This window comes from Zophobas morio, unplaced genomic scaffold, assembly GCF_036711695.1.
Source record: "Zophobas morio isolate AGI-343-1 ecotype UQ-CSIRO unplaced genomic scaffold, CSIRO_AGI_Zmor_V1 ptg000081l, whole genome shotgun sequence".
Taxonomy (NCBI): domain Eukaryota; kingdom Metazoa; phylum Arthropoda; class Insecta; order Coleoptera; family Tenebrionidae; genus Zophobas; species Zophobas morio.
In genome coordinates, this window is record NW_026972186.1 from 62,754 (window position 1) to 78,120 (window position 15,367).

The 15,367-nt window shown below is 35.7% G+C and overlaps 2 protein-coding genes across 6 annotated transcripts; one reads left to right on the top strand and one right to left on the bottom strand.

Annotated features, from left to right (window-relative positions):
- Positions 1 to 797: 797 nt before the first annotated feature.
- Positions 798 to 10,841, top strand: LOC135144068 (serine/threonine-protein phosphatase 2A regulatory subunit B'' subunit beta). Of its 4 annotated transcripts, XM_064076038.1 has the most exons (12): positions 798 to 1,210; positions 4,125 to 4,178; positions 4,959 to 5,248; positions 5,612 to 5,897; positions 7,687 to 8,271; positions 8,538 to 8,866; positions 8,919 to 9,340; positions 9,391 to 9,662; positions 9,716 to 9,904; positions 9,957 to 10,039; positions 10,145 to 10,169; positions 10,475 to 10,582. In XM_064076038.1, the coding sequence occupies exons 3-12, from the start codon at positions 5,064 to 5,066 to the stop codon at positions 10,484 to 10,486; spliced, it is 2,388 nt and encodes a 795-aa protein (XP_063932108.1). In that variant the 5' UTR covers positions 798 to 1,210; positions 4,125 to 4,178; positions 4,959 to 5,063; the 3' UTR covers positions 10,487 to 10,582. The 4 variants fall into 4 exon arrangements, with proteins under 4 accessions (XP_063932108.1, XP_063932105.1, XP_063932107.1 ...); XM_064076035.1 differs by lacking the exon at positions 10,145 to 10,169 and having other exon boundaries at positions 10,475 to 10,841; XM_064076037.1 differs by lacking the exon at positions 10,145 to 10,169 and having other exon boundaries at positions 799 to 1,210; positions 8,559 to 8,866; positions 10,475 to 10,841.
- Positions 10,842 to 11,717: 876 nt separating this feature from the next.
- On the bottom strand, positions 11,718 to 15,256 carry LOC135144069 (histone acetyltransferase KAT2A). Of its 2 annotated transcripts, XM_064076039.1 has the most exons (11): positions 15,140 to 15,256; positions 14,561 to 15,081; positions 14,339 to 14,432; positions 14,142 to 14,287; positions 13,506 to 14,088; positions 13,211 to 13,443; positions 12,952 to 13,160; positions 12,677 to 12,897; positions 12,387 to 12,623; positions 12,091 to 12,330; positions 11,718 to 12,033 (listed from the first exon to the last, which is right to left on the bottom strand). In XM_064076039.1, the coding sequence occupies exons 2-11, from the start codon at positions 14,795 to 14,797 to the stop codon at positions 11,840 to 11,842; spliced, it is 2,394 nt and encodes a 797-aa protein (XP_063932109.1). In that variant the 5' UTR covers positions 14,798 to 15,081; positions 15,140 to 15,256; the 3' UTR covers positions 11,718 to 11,839. The 2 variants fall into 2 exon arrangements, with proteins under 2 accessions (XP_063932109.1, XP_063932110.1); XM_064076040.1 differs by lacking the exon at positions 15,140 to 15,256 and having other exon boundaries at positions 14,561 to 15,119.
- Between the last annotated feature and the right edge of the window lie 111 nt (positions 15,257 to 15,367).

Genomic DNA, 15,367 nt, shown 5'->3' on the forward strand with positions numbered 1-15,367 from the left:
CGTCATATAATTAACAAAATGATTTCGATACAAATTGCAATTAAACAACACTAGCAAACAATTTCATCAATTGCACACAGTGTTGTTTTTGCTAATTTCCATCGTGAGTTTTTATACAACTACTTCCAATATATATTTAGCAATCTAATCAGACCCACTTCGTGCAACATGCAACCATTGCAACCAACCACTGCTAAAAAATACTCTGAACCATGGCTAAAATATATATCTTATTGTACCATGCTCTGAACTATGTTTTCTGCTCTGAACATTTGTCGTTCGTTTATCTTCGGTTTTCTAATCGTGCAAGTACAACCAAGTCGGCCAACCGACAGCGGTTGGTGGAAAACAAACTATACGGGAATTCACAGGATATTTTATGCAAAATATTTTTTTTACAAGAGGCGAATATAATTTCAACACTACAGTTAAGAATATACCGTGTTGTGATATATATGATCAACTGATTGATACAAAACATTGCAGTATTGTTTGAATCATCCAGTTTTACCCAACTAATGCACGACTCCTTTGAAATTTTTGTGGCAGAGAGGTATATTATCGGTGTATATGAATTCGATGAGTTGAACTCGTTCATCCGTTCACCTGTGCAAAAAGTGTGATGACTGTGATGTAGTTTTCTACTATGTTGCCAGGACATCAACCACGACCTTCTCAACTTTTGATTTTCCGTTGGATTGCTTTTAAGTTTACTAAATGTCTAATAGATGTCACTGACTTCACGATAAAGCCGTTTTCTTTAGTCTGTTACCACAATAGGTGGCTCTAAAATAGCACGTTGTTATATATGTATTGTATATGTACCTATCATATGGATCTGTGCTATTATTGTTATTGCATGTAGTCTTCTGTCTCTAGTGTGTCCGGATTAAACACGCTGGATAGTTTTAAACGGTGTGGCCGCACGGTGATGTCACGCAGTGGTGATGTGTTGGTGACTGTTGTAGATCATCACGATCATGTTGAAATTCTTTTACGTACGTACGTACAATAGCCTAAAATTCTCATAAATTGCGCAATCCGTCCAGAAAAGTTGGTGCAAATCGTGTTTACCTTTTCGTGCTATATCAAATTCTTCCTTTTAAAACCCGAAGTTCCTAGTTGCGGTGGATGTCTGTGTGCATCTTGCGTGGTCGAGTCGTCGTTTGCTTTTGGATTAATTCGTCAAAACCGACGGCCACCGTTGCAGGTGAGTGAGTTTTGCTAATGTGCCGTATATTACTCTTTACCGTTCCGAAAACTTGCCACCGGAAGAACATCCAAAGACGAGTCTAAAATCTCATTCGTGCATATCTTTAGCTTACTGCTATAAATAAGCTGTCGTGCTCTTTATACTATTTTCATCTTAATTACATTTGGGGCTTTTTTACACAATTTGGACTCTGGCAGAAGTCGTGTTTATCGATTTGACGTGTTAACACGTGCTCTTTCTGTTTTTGATATTGTTACCTGTTGTGGATGTGGCTTGTTTATTGTGATAAGGCGTTTATTTCTGTCGTCAGATGTTTTGCAGCTCGACTTGTCGTTTATTTGTGGTGGGAAGCGCCGCTTTACCTTTTGTGGGACGGCAGCGCATGCAAGGCGTAGGTTTTTGAAAGTATTCCTACGTACGTTTTTTATTTAATAACAAATTGTAATTTACTTAGACGATTGTTCACAGGTGACATATTTTTTTATCCCTTAACACTTAAACTTTCGCAGTAAACAAACGAAACATTTACCTATCGAAATTCTTTAAGATATTTATGTACGAGGTGCATCCCAATAGTGCTACTCGTTTTGCTTTAATACAAAAATAAATTATCCAAATAACAGCAGTTATTTATTTTTATACACTCAAATATTGACCAATTTTTTCACATGATGTCCATCTATCGCTAAACATTTTTCAGGGTGTGGGACTAGTTTTTGTATATCCGCTATATTCTGGATGTGCCTCGTACAATAAAAAGAGGCAAAACTCTGACGCTAACAAATGAAAGAACGTGTAGACAGTCTTCTTTCCGAGCAGTATAATTTGTAAATATTTTTTGTTGCATTTACTCCATAACATCATTGTTGATTTATATTTGGAAGCTCTGGGTCATAACGCTGCCAAAAAATTTGTCGGAAAAGGGCAACGGACGAAGTTATCGCTGCACCTACCGGTTGTGCACATCTGCATTTGTTTTGTCGATGAGAAGAAAATCACTTTATTTATTTATTTCTTACTATATATATAAATATGTATGTACAACAGTGCACACAGTACGAAATTCCAAGATTGCTGGATGCTAATCTTACAAATCAGAAATTATTTAAAACTCGTTTATATTTTTTGTTCCTTATACCGTGTAGAATTATACCTACTACTACCGATAGATAAAAAAATGCAGTGAGCGTCGTCATTAAAGTTTAACTAATTCAATAATTTCAATTCCTGAACTTTGAAAACTGGCGAGAAGTCGCATTCAATTGAAATGGGATTGTTATTTTCCCGTTGTATGTACGGGAGACATGACACATGACTAAAGGTTTAGGAGGCTGATACCATGAACAAAATATTTGAAAGAGATCTCACTTGTAGTAAAATCAGAAAGCCAACGAGTTTAAATATTATAACATGTCCTAATATTCAGTTTGTTCACGAGAGGCACTTGCCGACTTGTGTAGAAACACGGGTTTATTGCGTTAACGGAAGTGTAACATACAAAATGTTATCTGTGTACGTTTTGAAAAAAAAAAAAGGAAATATTTTTAACCGTGAAACTAAAACGGCAAACCAAGAAAATATGAAAAGAAACATTCATCAGAATGCTGTACAAAACATCTATCTAGTTTCTATCGCTTTGTAATAAAATCACACACAATGGTTTACCAAAGTAGGTAAATGATGTACTAATAGTGCATTATCACATCATTTAATTTAAGATTTTTTTATCTCTTTAACATTTTTAATAAAAAGTAATAGGGCAATATTTATATATATTTTAATCTTCCCAACATATTGAAGAGTTCCCAGAGAATGTTTACAATATCTGTCAATTTTCTGTGGAACCTCAACAATAAATACGCACAATCATCGCATTTTCATTATTTAACAGTAGTTGATGTCGGTTTATACCCCCCCTTGCAGTTGGAGCGCATCGTTTTGGTGTTTTGTGCCAGCCGCCAACTAAATGCGCTAGAGTTTAACCACATGAGCAAGGACATCGATGAGACAAAATCTGCCTTTAATTTTTTAACTTACTTTCTGCAAGAATTAACTCGTGGTTTTGTTATGATGCGCTTATTCTGGTAGAGTTCCGCACGTGATATTCAAAATGTAACGTACACCAATTTAAGTAAACCGCTCAAATAGGTCGATTTAATTTTTACGTGGGCTGTATTCTAGGAGCAGATTAAAACTTAAATAGCCATTAAATTATATTAACGCAGAGAAACATTTATTTTCGGTCTTCATCGTGAGGAGCCCACAAAAATTTGCTTTGTGACCTCGGTATTTCTCGTTCCTTGTTCGTCAGACGCAACAAATTGTTATAAACTTTGACAAGATTTGCGTTCCTCTGCTTTGGTGGGGATCATATTATTGGGTCAAGTGCTCTGCGTAGGTTGCTTTTATGGACAACAATAAAATGCAAATGAGTAAGGTATGGATAGATATTACATCGTTCGTAATCAGAGTGCAAAAAATTTAAAGTGTTACATTGCACCTAGGGAGTACAGTTAATCAGAATCCTGAGTCTAATTCATGTTAATTCATTTTTTTTTTAATTATTCACTAGAAAGCTTTATGTTTATTTCGTCATTGAATTTTATAAAAGAAATATACATTTTAGCACATCGATTTAAACATATATTTCTTTATTTGTCAATTATTTAAAAACCCGATTTCGCAAGCACCGTGTCAAAACTGCTTTTACTTTTTAGTTTAATTAAACAAAACGTCAGAACGCATGTGAGTGTTAAGTCCATTTAAATCACACTTGCAGTATATCATACAACAAGTATGTTAAATAATGATGTAATATATGCTTTTCTACACAAATAACAAACTGTGTGGGTGCTTTTATTTAACTTAATAACACGGTATGCATGTATTGACTGAATTTTTTTATTTTCAGAAAAACGTGGATGATGAAGTTTTCTGTGGAAATATTCTGAAATGAAGAAGTTAGGTAAGACACGATTTACACGATAGATACATATCAATGACGTGCCATTTGTCTTCCTGCTAGTCGTCAATTTACTAAACCATCGGGAATTTAAAAAAATGATCTTATACAGCGTTGAATTTCCTGGAGAGATTTAAAAAATCGCAACGGTGCTTTATGTATGATATTTTTTTCGTTGTTAGTTGAAGAATTATCACTGGAGTGTAAGCATATTCCTGAGTTTTAACTGTGACTACATCCCACTCTAGAAGACAATATTTTACCATTTCGATTAATGAAGCTGGTGGAATTTTTTAGCTTTTTTATGTACCGTAGATTCGCGAACTCTCTATCACGATCTTGTTTTGTCTCGGTAAACAAATGATGAGATGGTTTAATACGAGCGGTGTACGGGGATATCTTTGGCAGCATTCCTCGCCGTTTCAGAAATAGAGTGTGTTCTGCCGTCCGAAGTTTGTCGGAAAAACCGTTCCTACAAGTGTTCTTCAAAAACTGACAGCAGCGGCTAAAGTTGAAAAAAACAAATAAATATTTAAAAAATTATATTTTGGCCTAAATATTTTTTATTTTCAATTTTTTCTTCAGTCGATGGAGAAACACAACAATTACAAAGCATAAACTCGATTTCCGTCATTAGTAATATCGCCTATGTTTTCTTAGCCATATTTTTCTGTATCTATCGATGAATTGTTATTGACCAATGGAAATGACGTTCAACCTTACAAAATTTGTTGCATAATGCTGTCGATTGATTTTATTTTCAACTCACTGCTTTTGTTACAGGTCGTCAAGTTCGTCGTAATTAACTGAGCATAGAAGATACATGCCAGCACGATGGCACCTTTAGATACACTCGAATTTTTAATTTTCTCAAGATAAGATAATTTTATGACAATTTGTGTTCAAAAAATGGCCACAACAGCCCGAAGACGAGATCCCGATGATGATATTGCTGCGATAGCTAAACAAATTTCAGACCAAGCAGAAGCGATCTATCAAAATTGGAAATCAAGGGGTCTAGCTCCGGCAGAATTAATCACGTGTCATGCTGTCGGAGACACAACTAAATTGGGGTAAGGCCTTTTGTGTATGTTCTGTTACGTTAGCCTTCACCATCCTGTTCCATCATATTTTTACCGAGAGAACTAAAAATACTGTAACTTCATTTGAAGATACACCTGTTAAAACTTTTATGACTTAAGCGGCTTAAGCCAAACCACCCTTATAAGTCAAACTGGCTGTTGAATTACTTAACTCAGTTCACAGCTACATTATGCCAACAATGGACAGTAATAATCTTGCGGTTCGGTTCCACAAAGCTTACAATAGCCAGTTTGACTTATAAGGGTGGTTTGGCTTAAGCCGCTTAAGTCATAAAAGTTTTAACAGGTGTGTCTCAAATGAAATTAGTATACTTTATTATTGCTTTTTTTTAGATCGATGTTAAAACCACAGCCTCCAGCGAAACCTTCGATAGAACTGTTGGCTCAGGCTCCTACAATGGACAATAATCGTTTAGAAAAACTCGTTAAGAACTTCGTCGTAGAAGATAAAGCTCGACTGGCAGCGAGAAACAAAGCAATGCCTTCAAGTATACAGTACGCTCTTCAAAAATTCGAAAAAAATACGCCGCAACCTGAGGCGAATAAGAAAAATACGCTCAAATCTAACAATTTTAATTCTGATGGCGTAAAGTCTCCCATTAGTGTATCGCCGGGCGAGGTAAGATACTCTATCTGTGGCTCAATTCGCGTTCAACGTTTTTTGTCAGTTCGCATGTATTCCTTTTTTATTATTATTATTATTATTATTTAATATTTAAGTTATAAATATTTAAACATCACTGACAATTTAAATTATAAAAAAACAAATGGGTCCAAGGTGGTTAGGTAGAACTTCCCTCGCTCCTGAAGTACAGTCGAACAAATAACTGCTTCTTCAAGAAATTATATATAAACTTTAGTTTTGAGATTTTTTTGTGATAACCCCCATAACTTGCAATAAAAATATTTGTGGAGCGTTAAAGTACAGGTAAGAAGCATGCTGTGCGTATGTTTCCACTAAGTTTTTCCATTACAAAATTTTATGGTGAGATCGTCAACATTTTAGCACAGTATAGATATATAACTAACGTATACAGTAACGACAAACATTTTGATGTAACATTTACCATGCTTACTATAATCTTAAAGTGTTTGCAAGATTTCAGAGTATTCGGTTTTGCAGCTTCCGAGTTAAATTGTAATGTTATACAATTTAGATTTTTTTTTTCCTAAAATCTGCATGCCTAGGACAAAAAATCAAGACGGATTCATAGACTGCACGTGTTGGAATATGTTATTTTATAAAATTTAAATATAGAAGAGTTATACTATGTACAATTCTAAAGTGATGGCATCACATTATCGGTGGGATGTTTAGGCGAAGTGTGGCTAGTGTTTTACCATCTACACGATATTGATAAAACACATGAAATTTAACAGTCGGTCTAGTAGTTTCGGAGATGATCTGTCTAATAAAAATCGACGCAGATAGACGGAAATGGGGATCTATTTTATTTTTGGTAGGGTCATGAAAACTTACTTTATTACCTGTACAATATGTGATCACAATATTCACTTTTTTTTTTAATCAACATCGCCCTACAACACATTTAAACATTTTTAAAAAGACGGAAATACCGCAGTGGTGGTTTTTTTTTTTTTGAGTGCATTATTCAAGGGCTCTTTGCGCTGTCAACTAAACTTGAATTGAATATTGAGCGTACAATGTTATAAAAACAGCAAATTAGTCACGTAAAAGTCCATTGCCGTACGAGTGTTAATTTAAAAATCAAAAATTGAATACACTGTATTAATTACTTGTGTTTTTTTGGGACTTTCTTTGGATCGTTAACCGAGGTTTTTTATGACTTGATAACAATATGTAGCTAGATATTCGGACCCATAGTTGTAAAGTGATGTTAGAGATTACAAAATATAAAGCGGTAGTTCTTTTTAAGTTGTCAACGAAACTAAATATAGTTTTTAATTGGCATGCATTGCTTTCAAAATTTAGTGAAGATTGATGATTAGTGATCACTTCCTGCATAACCACGATTATCCATAAATTTCGGTTCCGCCCTAATTAAAGTAATTATCGATACTCGATCGAAGGATGTGATTGATGTTGGGCGAGGTCCTCATAAATTTGGCACGGAGGAAATTACACTATTGCATGTTATACTCCATTTTGATAATCAAAACGATATGTATTTTGTATAACAAGTTGATGTTCAGTTTGTTTTGTTTTAACGACTTAAACAATTACACTTTTAACAGTTAACTTACTTTCAAGAGTAAGTCATGGACCATTCGGATTCGCTAGCGAAAGCGTAAAATTCGCGACGTTCCAAATTTTAATTAATGTCGTTTATAACGTACAAAAAATGTATTCTAAAGATTGTAAACCAAATAATAGTGTAGCAGTTTACGTTTTCGTTACTATTAAATTTTAATAAAGGCGATGTTAGGTTCACCCGACAAAACCAGCCATCAGCCAGAAACCCCAAATCTCTCCAAAGCCCCGTTTCGCCGAAACGATCGAGTTTACACTGCCAGAAGACGCAAATCCTCTCGGCTTACAAACATGGCCTTTAAAAAATCGGGTCATCACAACTGACGCTGTCAAGAAGACCGCTTCCGAAGTGCGGTCGACGGATTATCAACCACAACTGCAATTTAATACGTTACCCAACAGGCAAACGACCATCGATGAAGTGACAATTGAAGAGAAAAGGTTAATTAACGCCCTCAAAAACGGAGTTCTCGTTAACGAACGGTCGTCCCACAATATCAACACGAGCAAAGATCAAGACAAAGAAAATAACACGAAATGGGCCTTAAGGAGCGCGAGGAGAACGGAGCAGCAAGTACCACATCCAGAACTCACGGTCATCCAACGTCAACATTTAAGACAGACAACTGCGAATCCGATAAGGCCTTTCCTAACACGAGGTTCGGTGGCGGAGAGGGTTTTGATTTTCGAAAGATGTCCTAGCGATTTGCTTTTGGATAAAAGAGTGCGCGCTCCACCAACACAACTAGTGAAACCTCAGGTAGGTACCCTAGACAGCGTAGTTACATATTTCTATCAAAATAGAACAATTTGTTTCATATTAAATTATCGTAGTTTTTTAAAATATCGTGTACCAAAAATTATGATTTTTGATGAGTATAGACAATTAAAAGCATAATTAAAACTAAATAAACTTTTATAAAACAATTGCAACCACAGTAACCACGTATTGTAACAATGAATGTAGTGTTCACAGTTATTTTTGCTTACTGATTTTTTTTTAAGTGTATTTTGGTATATTTCTAGTCAGTTAAAATTCTAATGCAGGCCCCACCGAAACAACAATCGCTCCAACATACCACCCTTCAAAGGCATATCCGTGCTCATAGAAACGTTAATATACCGCGTTTTCATTTTCCAACCGGCAAACCAGGCCCTCCAGGTCAGTTGGATGTGGTGAAGAGCAAAATGACGTCGACTTTTGCTAGCATTGGTGATCGAGCCACAAGGGAGCATTTTGCTGCGATCACCACGGCGTGTCAGTTGCCTCTATACTGGAAGACACCCTTATATTTGGCGGCCTGTGCAGATAAAGGGAGTTGTACGCAAGAACAATTCATCAACTTCTGGACGGGGCAAGTCATTTTTTGTTTGTTTTTGTCTCTTTTAAAACATCTCTCCTTGCAGAATGGCTAGCAATTCGCACGATGCAGCTTCTAGGTTTGTATATATCTTAACTCGAGGTCGCCGAAATTGGTTAGCCCCAGAAGACTTCATACCGTTGATACAAGACGTGGTTGAAACTCATCCAGGATTAACGTTTCTTAAGGAAGCTACGGAATTTCATTCTCGTTACGTGCATACGGTTATCGCTAGGATTTATTATTGCGTCAACCGGTCTTGGTCTGGAAAGATTACTATTCCAGAACTCAGAAGATCCAATCTGTTGGGCGTCATCCAGCTGTTGGAGGAAGAAGAAGATATTAATCAAATTACTCACTATTTCAGTTATGAACACTTCTATGTGATTTACTGCAAGTTTTGGGAACTAGATCGTGATCACGACTTGTTCATAGACAAACAGGATCTAACCAGGCATAACGATCACGGTAAGTTTTGTCCTGCTGATGTCTTATCAGTTTCTATTATTTCTTTTTAGCTCTTTCGACGAGAATTATAGATCGCATATTCAGTGGTTGTGTGACACGGGGACAAAAAAGATCACAGCATGACGAGAAAATGTCCTACACGGAATTCGTATGGTTCCTGCTAAGCGAGGAGGATAAAATACATCCTACCGCTATAGAATATTGGTTTCGTTGCATGGACCTCGATGGTGACGGTTACTTGTCAATGTATGAACTCGAATACTTTTATGAAGAGCAAATGCAAAGAATGGAAGCCATCGGCATCGAAACCTTACCCTTCCAAGTAAATTTTCGCAAAGATATTTTGAACAGTTTTTGTAACGTTGTCATTTTAAGGACTGTCTGTGCCAAATGTTGGACATGGTTAAGCCCAAGTGCCCAGGAAAAATCGCCCTAAGTGACTTAAAGAAATGCAGAATGACGTCGATCTTTTTTGATACATTCTTTAATCTAGAGAAATATTTGGACCACGAGCAACGAGACCCGTTTGCGTCGCAGAGAGACCACGATATCGATGGGCAAGAGGTTAGAAATCTTTATAGGTTTGATTTTTTCGTTTGATTGTATTGCGTTACAGATGTCCGATTGGGACAGGTATGCTGCAGAAGAGTATGAATTATTGGTAGCGGAAGAAGGCGGAAATGATCAGCAAGACAGTCTGTGAGTATCAATGATTATTTTCTCTGTACATTTTGCTATAACACTGGGTATTTTTGGTACTGGCGGTTTGTGTTGTAATTTTTATTGATATTTGCTTGTATTTAGGGAGTACGATTGTGGCTTTGACAGGGTAAGAAATCGTTTTGTAAGAACAATAACGCTTAAGATTTACAAAGATACTAACAGTCGCGGCATATGCTGTAGCATGATTGTGGTATTGAAATGTCGTTACGAAAATTTTTAAAGTTTTGTCTAACATCTAAATGGAAATATAATAACCGATCTGGACGATATCAGTTCATCTACTAATCCAACATCATCATTCGCTTACATTTCTCATGCTAATTATCGCTGCAACATGTGGATGATTGAACCTAGCAAAAAAAAAGTTTGTTGCATCATGCTTGCATAACGCTTAAATCGTTCGTATTGCAGCTCATTCGATGAAGGGACTGAGGACGACCTGCTTTCACAAAATCTTGACACAGTGTTGGACGCCGATCAGGAAGAATCATCAAATGATAGTGATGAGTGCAGTATTTAGCACACGTAGTTTGTTTTTACGTACCGTTTCTAGTCGTGAGACTCTAAATTACGCCATTAAAAACTAGTATTGTTTAACATAAGTTTAGTATAAAACTTTCAAGCGCAATTTGTAGCTCCCCCGGAAATACAACCGTAAACGTTGTTGGGAAAAATTTGAACGCGGTATAATTTTCTTACATACAACATCCTTCCCCGATTTTATTCTTTTGATCAGGGCGAGAAGAAATTTGCATCCAATATTGTGTTAAACTACGTATCCACTTGAGAGTAACTCGCACGAGAATTTTGATTTTAATTTTATACCGTTTGTTGTGTTAATTTGGCATTCCATATTTCAGAGGTCTATAATTGCAATTGAGATACTATTACAATGAAACATGTAAACGGTCTTTTCGCAGATCGCACTTCAAACTTGTTTGGGTTGTGAAAGTCGCTCTTAGAACTCGGGTAGACGCAGTTTTGCTTATCCACTCGACCACAGTTTTTCGAACTGATTTCGGCAAGTGGGCACGTAGCTTTAAAGCTTCCGATCGCTTCAATTTGCAATTCCCGTTACGTCGAAATCGTTAATGCGTGTAAGGAAATTCTTCTGTACAGCCTTCTTTTCGTCATCATTTACGTTTGCTAGTTGCGGAGTATCTACGAATTACTCTTAAGTATAACGCCTTCATAAATGACACATGGCACGATCAAATAGGGTAAATCGAACGTACGTGTATTTTTTTTAACGTTTGACTAAAACCTTCATTCAGCACGACTTCGTGACGATTTGAATGTGTATTAAAAGTCCTTAGTGTATTTTAAAGCAAGGATGAATGTTATATGTAGCGGAAAATATTTTATATCAGTTAAGGAACTGTTTGATTTTAATGTAACGACGTTTGTTAAATATTTACCTAGGTGGATCTTAGGAGACTTGAATGAATCTGTTATGAAGTATTTGTTTTTTCTCGACTAACGTTATTTATTTACTTTATTTCTTGAGAAAGTATTGTTGGATCCCAGTTTAGCTCTTTGTTTTTTCTTCTCGTGATGGATATTGTTTTTATTGATCTTTGAGTGCAGCTATTGTTAAATTCACAAAAATGTTTTTTGTGAAATTTATAGTTTATTTGAAATAATGCAGTACGAATTTTGCTAGTCATTTTTATTACTACTATATTATTATTGATACTCGTTTTATTATGTAATAATATTGTATAAAACTGTTTATTATGTAGAACACAATATATTGGTTTTTATCTTAAACAACTTTTATTTGTCCCACAATCCAACTTCTTTCATTTTTGTTTGAAAATACTGCTGTAAATTGACAGCACATTGGTAATACTCGGTTTCGGGAGAATTGTAAATCTTACAGTTTCTGAAAATTCTCATCATGTCTGCAATGAATAGCCGTCTAGAAACGTAATATCTGGATTTTAACCTTTCTGCCATGGTTTTTAAATCTGAAAAAAAATATAAAATAACGATTCTTATTTTGAAAACAAAAATGTCCACCGTACCCATAGGATATTTAATGTGATCATAATAATCGGGCACCTCATTTTTGTCAACGGGTAATCGGAACGGCCACGAATCCTCATGATTTTTAACAGCAACCAGAACGTTTTTCAACATGTCTGCTAGAATTTCGATATCTTGAGATTCCTCCAACTGTTGAGCGCCCCTGGTAGCGCGAGCAGCTGGTTTCCAACCTGTTTCCTGTAAGCCAGGAATAGATTCTATGGGAATATTTTTCACTCCTTAAATTCAAAGTACAATAACAACTTGATTTCAAATGTTAACAAAAATGTTTCACCTTCTTTGAAGAAGGTCAATCCAGGATGAACTTTTGATACATTTCGTTGTTGCTGATAAATTAACTGTTTGACGAATTTTTTCTGTCTCCTAACTACTGAGGTGAATTCTGTATAGATTATTTTTGGGTTTAATTCGCAGTGCATAAGTGTCGCCCCCTCATAATCTTTAATATAACCTTGATAAATGGATCTATTTAATTTGATATCTTTTGAGAATCCTTGCCGTTCAAAATATCCTGGACGAACAGAAATCAATTATTATTGAGCGTATTTTCAGTATTCCAATTACCAATTGCGTTTTCATCAGCAAAAGTTAAAAAATGCAGGATTCCTTTACGAATATGATAGTCTTTTAAATGATTCATCAGATGCGTACCATAGCCCTTAATTTGTTCACTAAAAGTCACTGCACAAAACACGATTTCCGTAAAGCCCTGCGTCTCAAATGGCCTAAAACAGATTCCACCAATTGGGCGATTTTCCTTTATTAACGCAATTGTACGGTGTTTTCTGGAAAAAGAAAAATTTAATATGCAGTAAAGTGAACAATAATAAAATCTATACGGATCAAACAGTAACTGAGTGATGTATTCTATTGGCATTCGAGGCAACTGATGAGAAAACACATTTTGTAACCCAATGAACCACAACATCGTCTCTTTCGATACAGTTTCAGTTAAACTGTTTCCTATGACGTGCATTTCAATAACTTTGCGTTTTTCTTCTAATTTTGGAGCTTCATCTGTAGCTGGTGCATTTTCCGAAAAAATCAACTGAAAACACAGCGTTTAGTCTTTGAAAGCATGACTTTCTATATATTTACATCTGGACCAGTCATATAATTTGGATCGTCAATTGTGGCGATAATCTGAGCAACCGTTTCCATTGAAATATCTTCAAAATGTTCATCTTGAGCAAGTCTTTTTCTCTTGGCTTCTCGTCCTTGCCCTTCACAACTTCTACTAGTTTTTGAAGCATATAAAAACCCATCTTTTTCATTAAGTGCAATTGATTTATCTACTTCGTTAGATCCTCTTTTGGCTAATACTGCATTAGCTACATACAGAAGTAAAAAAAAAATAGTGACTCCAGTATGAAACAAAGATCAAATAAATTACTTTTTATTTTCCCTGATTCCAGCAAAGGTTGAAAATGTGTAGAAGGGCCGTGTTTAAATTCAGGATCCCATATAGGCGAATCTTGGGCATAAATTTCTTCATCCAACTGATTTAAAAACGGAGGGAAATGAGTGAGTAACATTACCCGTCGTTCTTGGGGCATTTTATCTCTTTCTCTATTAAATTGATCCATGATTTGTTTTTTCATGTACTTGAAAACGGCTCGAAGCAAAGTACGCCCAAACACCATAGTTGTATCATAATGTTTAAGAGAATCACAAAATGTGGGAACATTGCAAAACACCAACCATCTGGTGTGTTCCATTTTATAAACGCTGGCTTCTTCTTGACTGACAATGTGTTTCTGAGAACTCGGTGATGGAAATTCCCACGTATTCAAGCAATGAAGAAGTATTCGCGCCACTTCACACATTGTCTTCCACTCCTGTTGTGCCAAATGAGAAAATTTGTACACCAATAAATTAGTTACTGCCTTGTGAATGCACGGTTGTTCAAAAGGCGGCTGTCCTAGAGAACTTTCAACAATTGGAGTATCAAGAGTGAGGATACATTTCCTTAGTAACTAAAATTGAAACTTTGTTTTTCGTTTTTTGCAGTACATTTAGTAATTTTTACATGAAACAAATATGTGTAGACTTTTTTAGTGTCCATGTTTTCTTCCCGGCTCATTGCAGTGCCCATGTTATCAATATCCACAACCATTCGAAGTAATCTATTTAAGTCATCTTCTGTTTTACAACGTAAGTGTGAAATGTGCGCCTCTGCAATAAAACTGTGTAGATCATTATCGCAACATTCTTGTTTCTTTATACCTAATGCATGTTCACATCTACAGGGGTCAGAAAATGTGAGTTCTTGAATAGCAGATTCTGTTTTCTTCCATCCTGTGCAATTGCAGTTTTCACCCTAATAATTAGTACAAATATGTGCTTACAGAAACTTATACAAAATTGATACAATCATCTCTATTTTACATATTAATATAAACTAAAAATGTCATAGAATCTAAATGTTACTTAAAATCTAAAACTTACTTGACATTTGGAATAAATTGCTAGTTTGAGCAACTTTTTGCTATACGGAAAAGCCAAAACGGCTTGCTTCTTTTGTTGTATCCTTTGGAGATTTGTCTGTCGAGAAGCAGGTTGAGATGACTTTGTTGTAATGTGGCTCGGATTCGCTGCATGAATTTTAGTCAACGCTGCAGTTGCTGAACCGTCCCCTTGTTCGTGGTTGCTGCTGCTAACGTTAAATTGATTCTGATCAGCCATTGTTTATTCTCCAGTTATGTAGAAGACAAGACAATCTTCTTACTGTTCATTGTAACCTCAAATACTGCCCTTCCAGTGGCTTGCTTCACTGATTTGACTAAAAGGTAATTGTTTTTGGCATTAACGCAAAACCGCTTTCCTAAAATTCACAAAGGTTTTTTATACATTAATCATAACATTAATTTTTCAAATAATATTTTGTTACTGAAGCGATAAGTTCTCTTTTACTCTGCGATCAAATGTTTACGGTAAACCACAGAAACAAACAAAGAACAAGAAAGGAACTGCAAGAAATACCATAGAATAACATTACAATCAAAAACAGGCACCAGGGAATATTACCTAGTTACTTTTGATTTTATGAAGTTGTGTTTAACACATATGACATTATTCACTCCCTGTTATTCACTAACTTCACTACCATTATTTTTCTATGCAACCAACGTCTCTGACTGAACCGTCGTCTTCGTTGATTCACTATTAAAGTCTCTCCAATCCCTTAAATGTGACACGTGGGGGCGCATACGTCGGGAGGGAAAGGAATCTGTAATGTCAGCTAAATGTCTGTCG

What these genes read in the sequence shown, in the direction of transcription:
- LOC135144068 (XM_064076035.1), top strand. Translation starts at nt 5,064, where the DNA reads ATGACAATTTGTGTTCAAAAAATGGCCACAACAGCCCGAAGACGAGAT. An exon ending in TTAGTGTATCGCCGGGCGAG is followed by an intron (nt 5,898 to 7,686) that starts GTAAGATACTCT and finishes AGGCGATGTTAG; the next exon opens with GTTCACCCGACAAAACCAGC. An exon ending in CACAACTAGTGAAACCTCAG is followed by an intron (nt 8,272 to 8,537) that starts GTAGGTACCCTA and finishes GTATATTTCTAG; the next exon opens with TCAGTTAAAATTCTAATGCA.
- LOC135144069 (XM_064076039.1), bottom strand. Translation starts at nt 14,797, where the DNA reads ATGGCTGATCAGAATCAATTTAACGTTAGCAGCAGCAACCACGAACAA. An exon ending in TCTACACATATTTGTTTCAT is followed by an intron (nt 14,089 to 14,141) that starts GTAAAAATTACT and finishes TTTCAATTTTAG; the next exon opens with TTACTAAGGAAATGTATCCT. An exon ending in TGCTGATGAAAACGCAATTG is followed by an intron (nt 12,624 to 12,676) that starts GTAATTGGAATA and finishes CTGTTCGTCCAG; the next exon opens with GATATTTTGAACGGCAAGGA.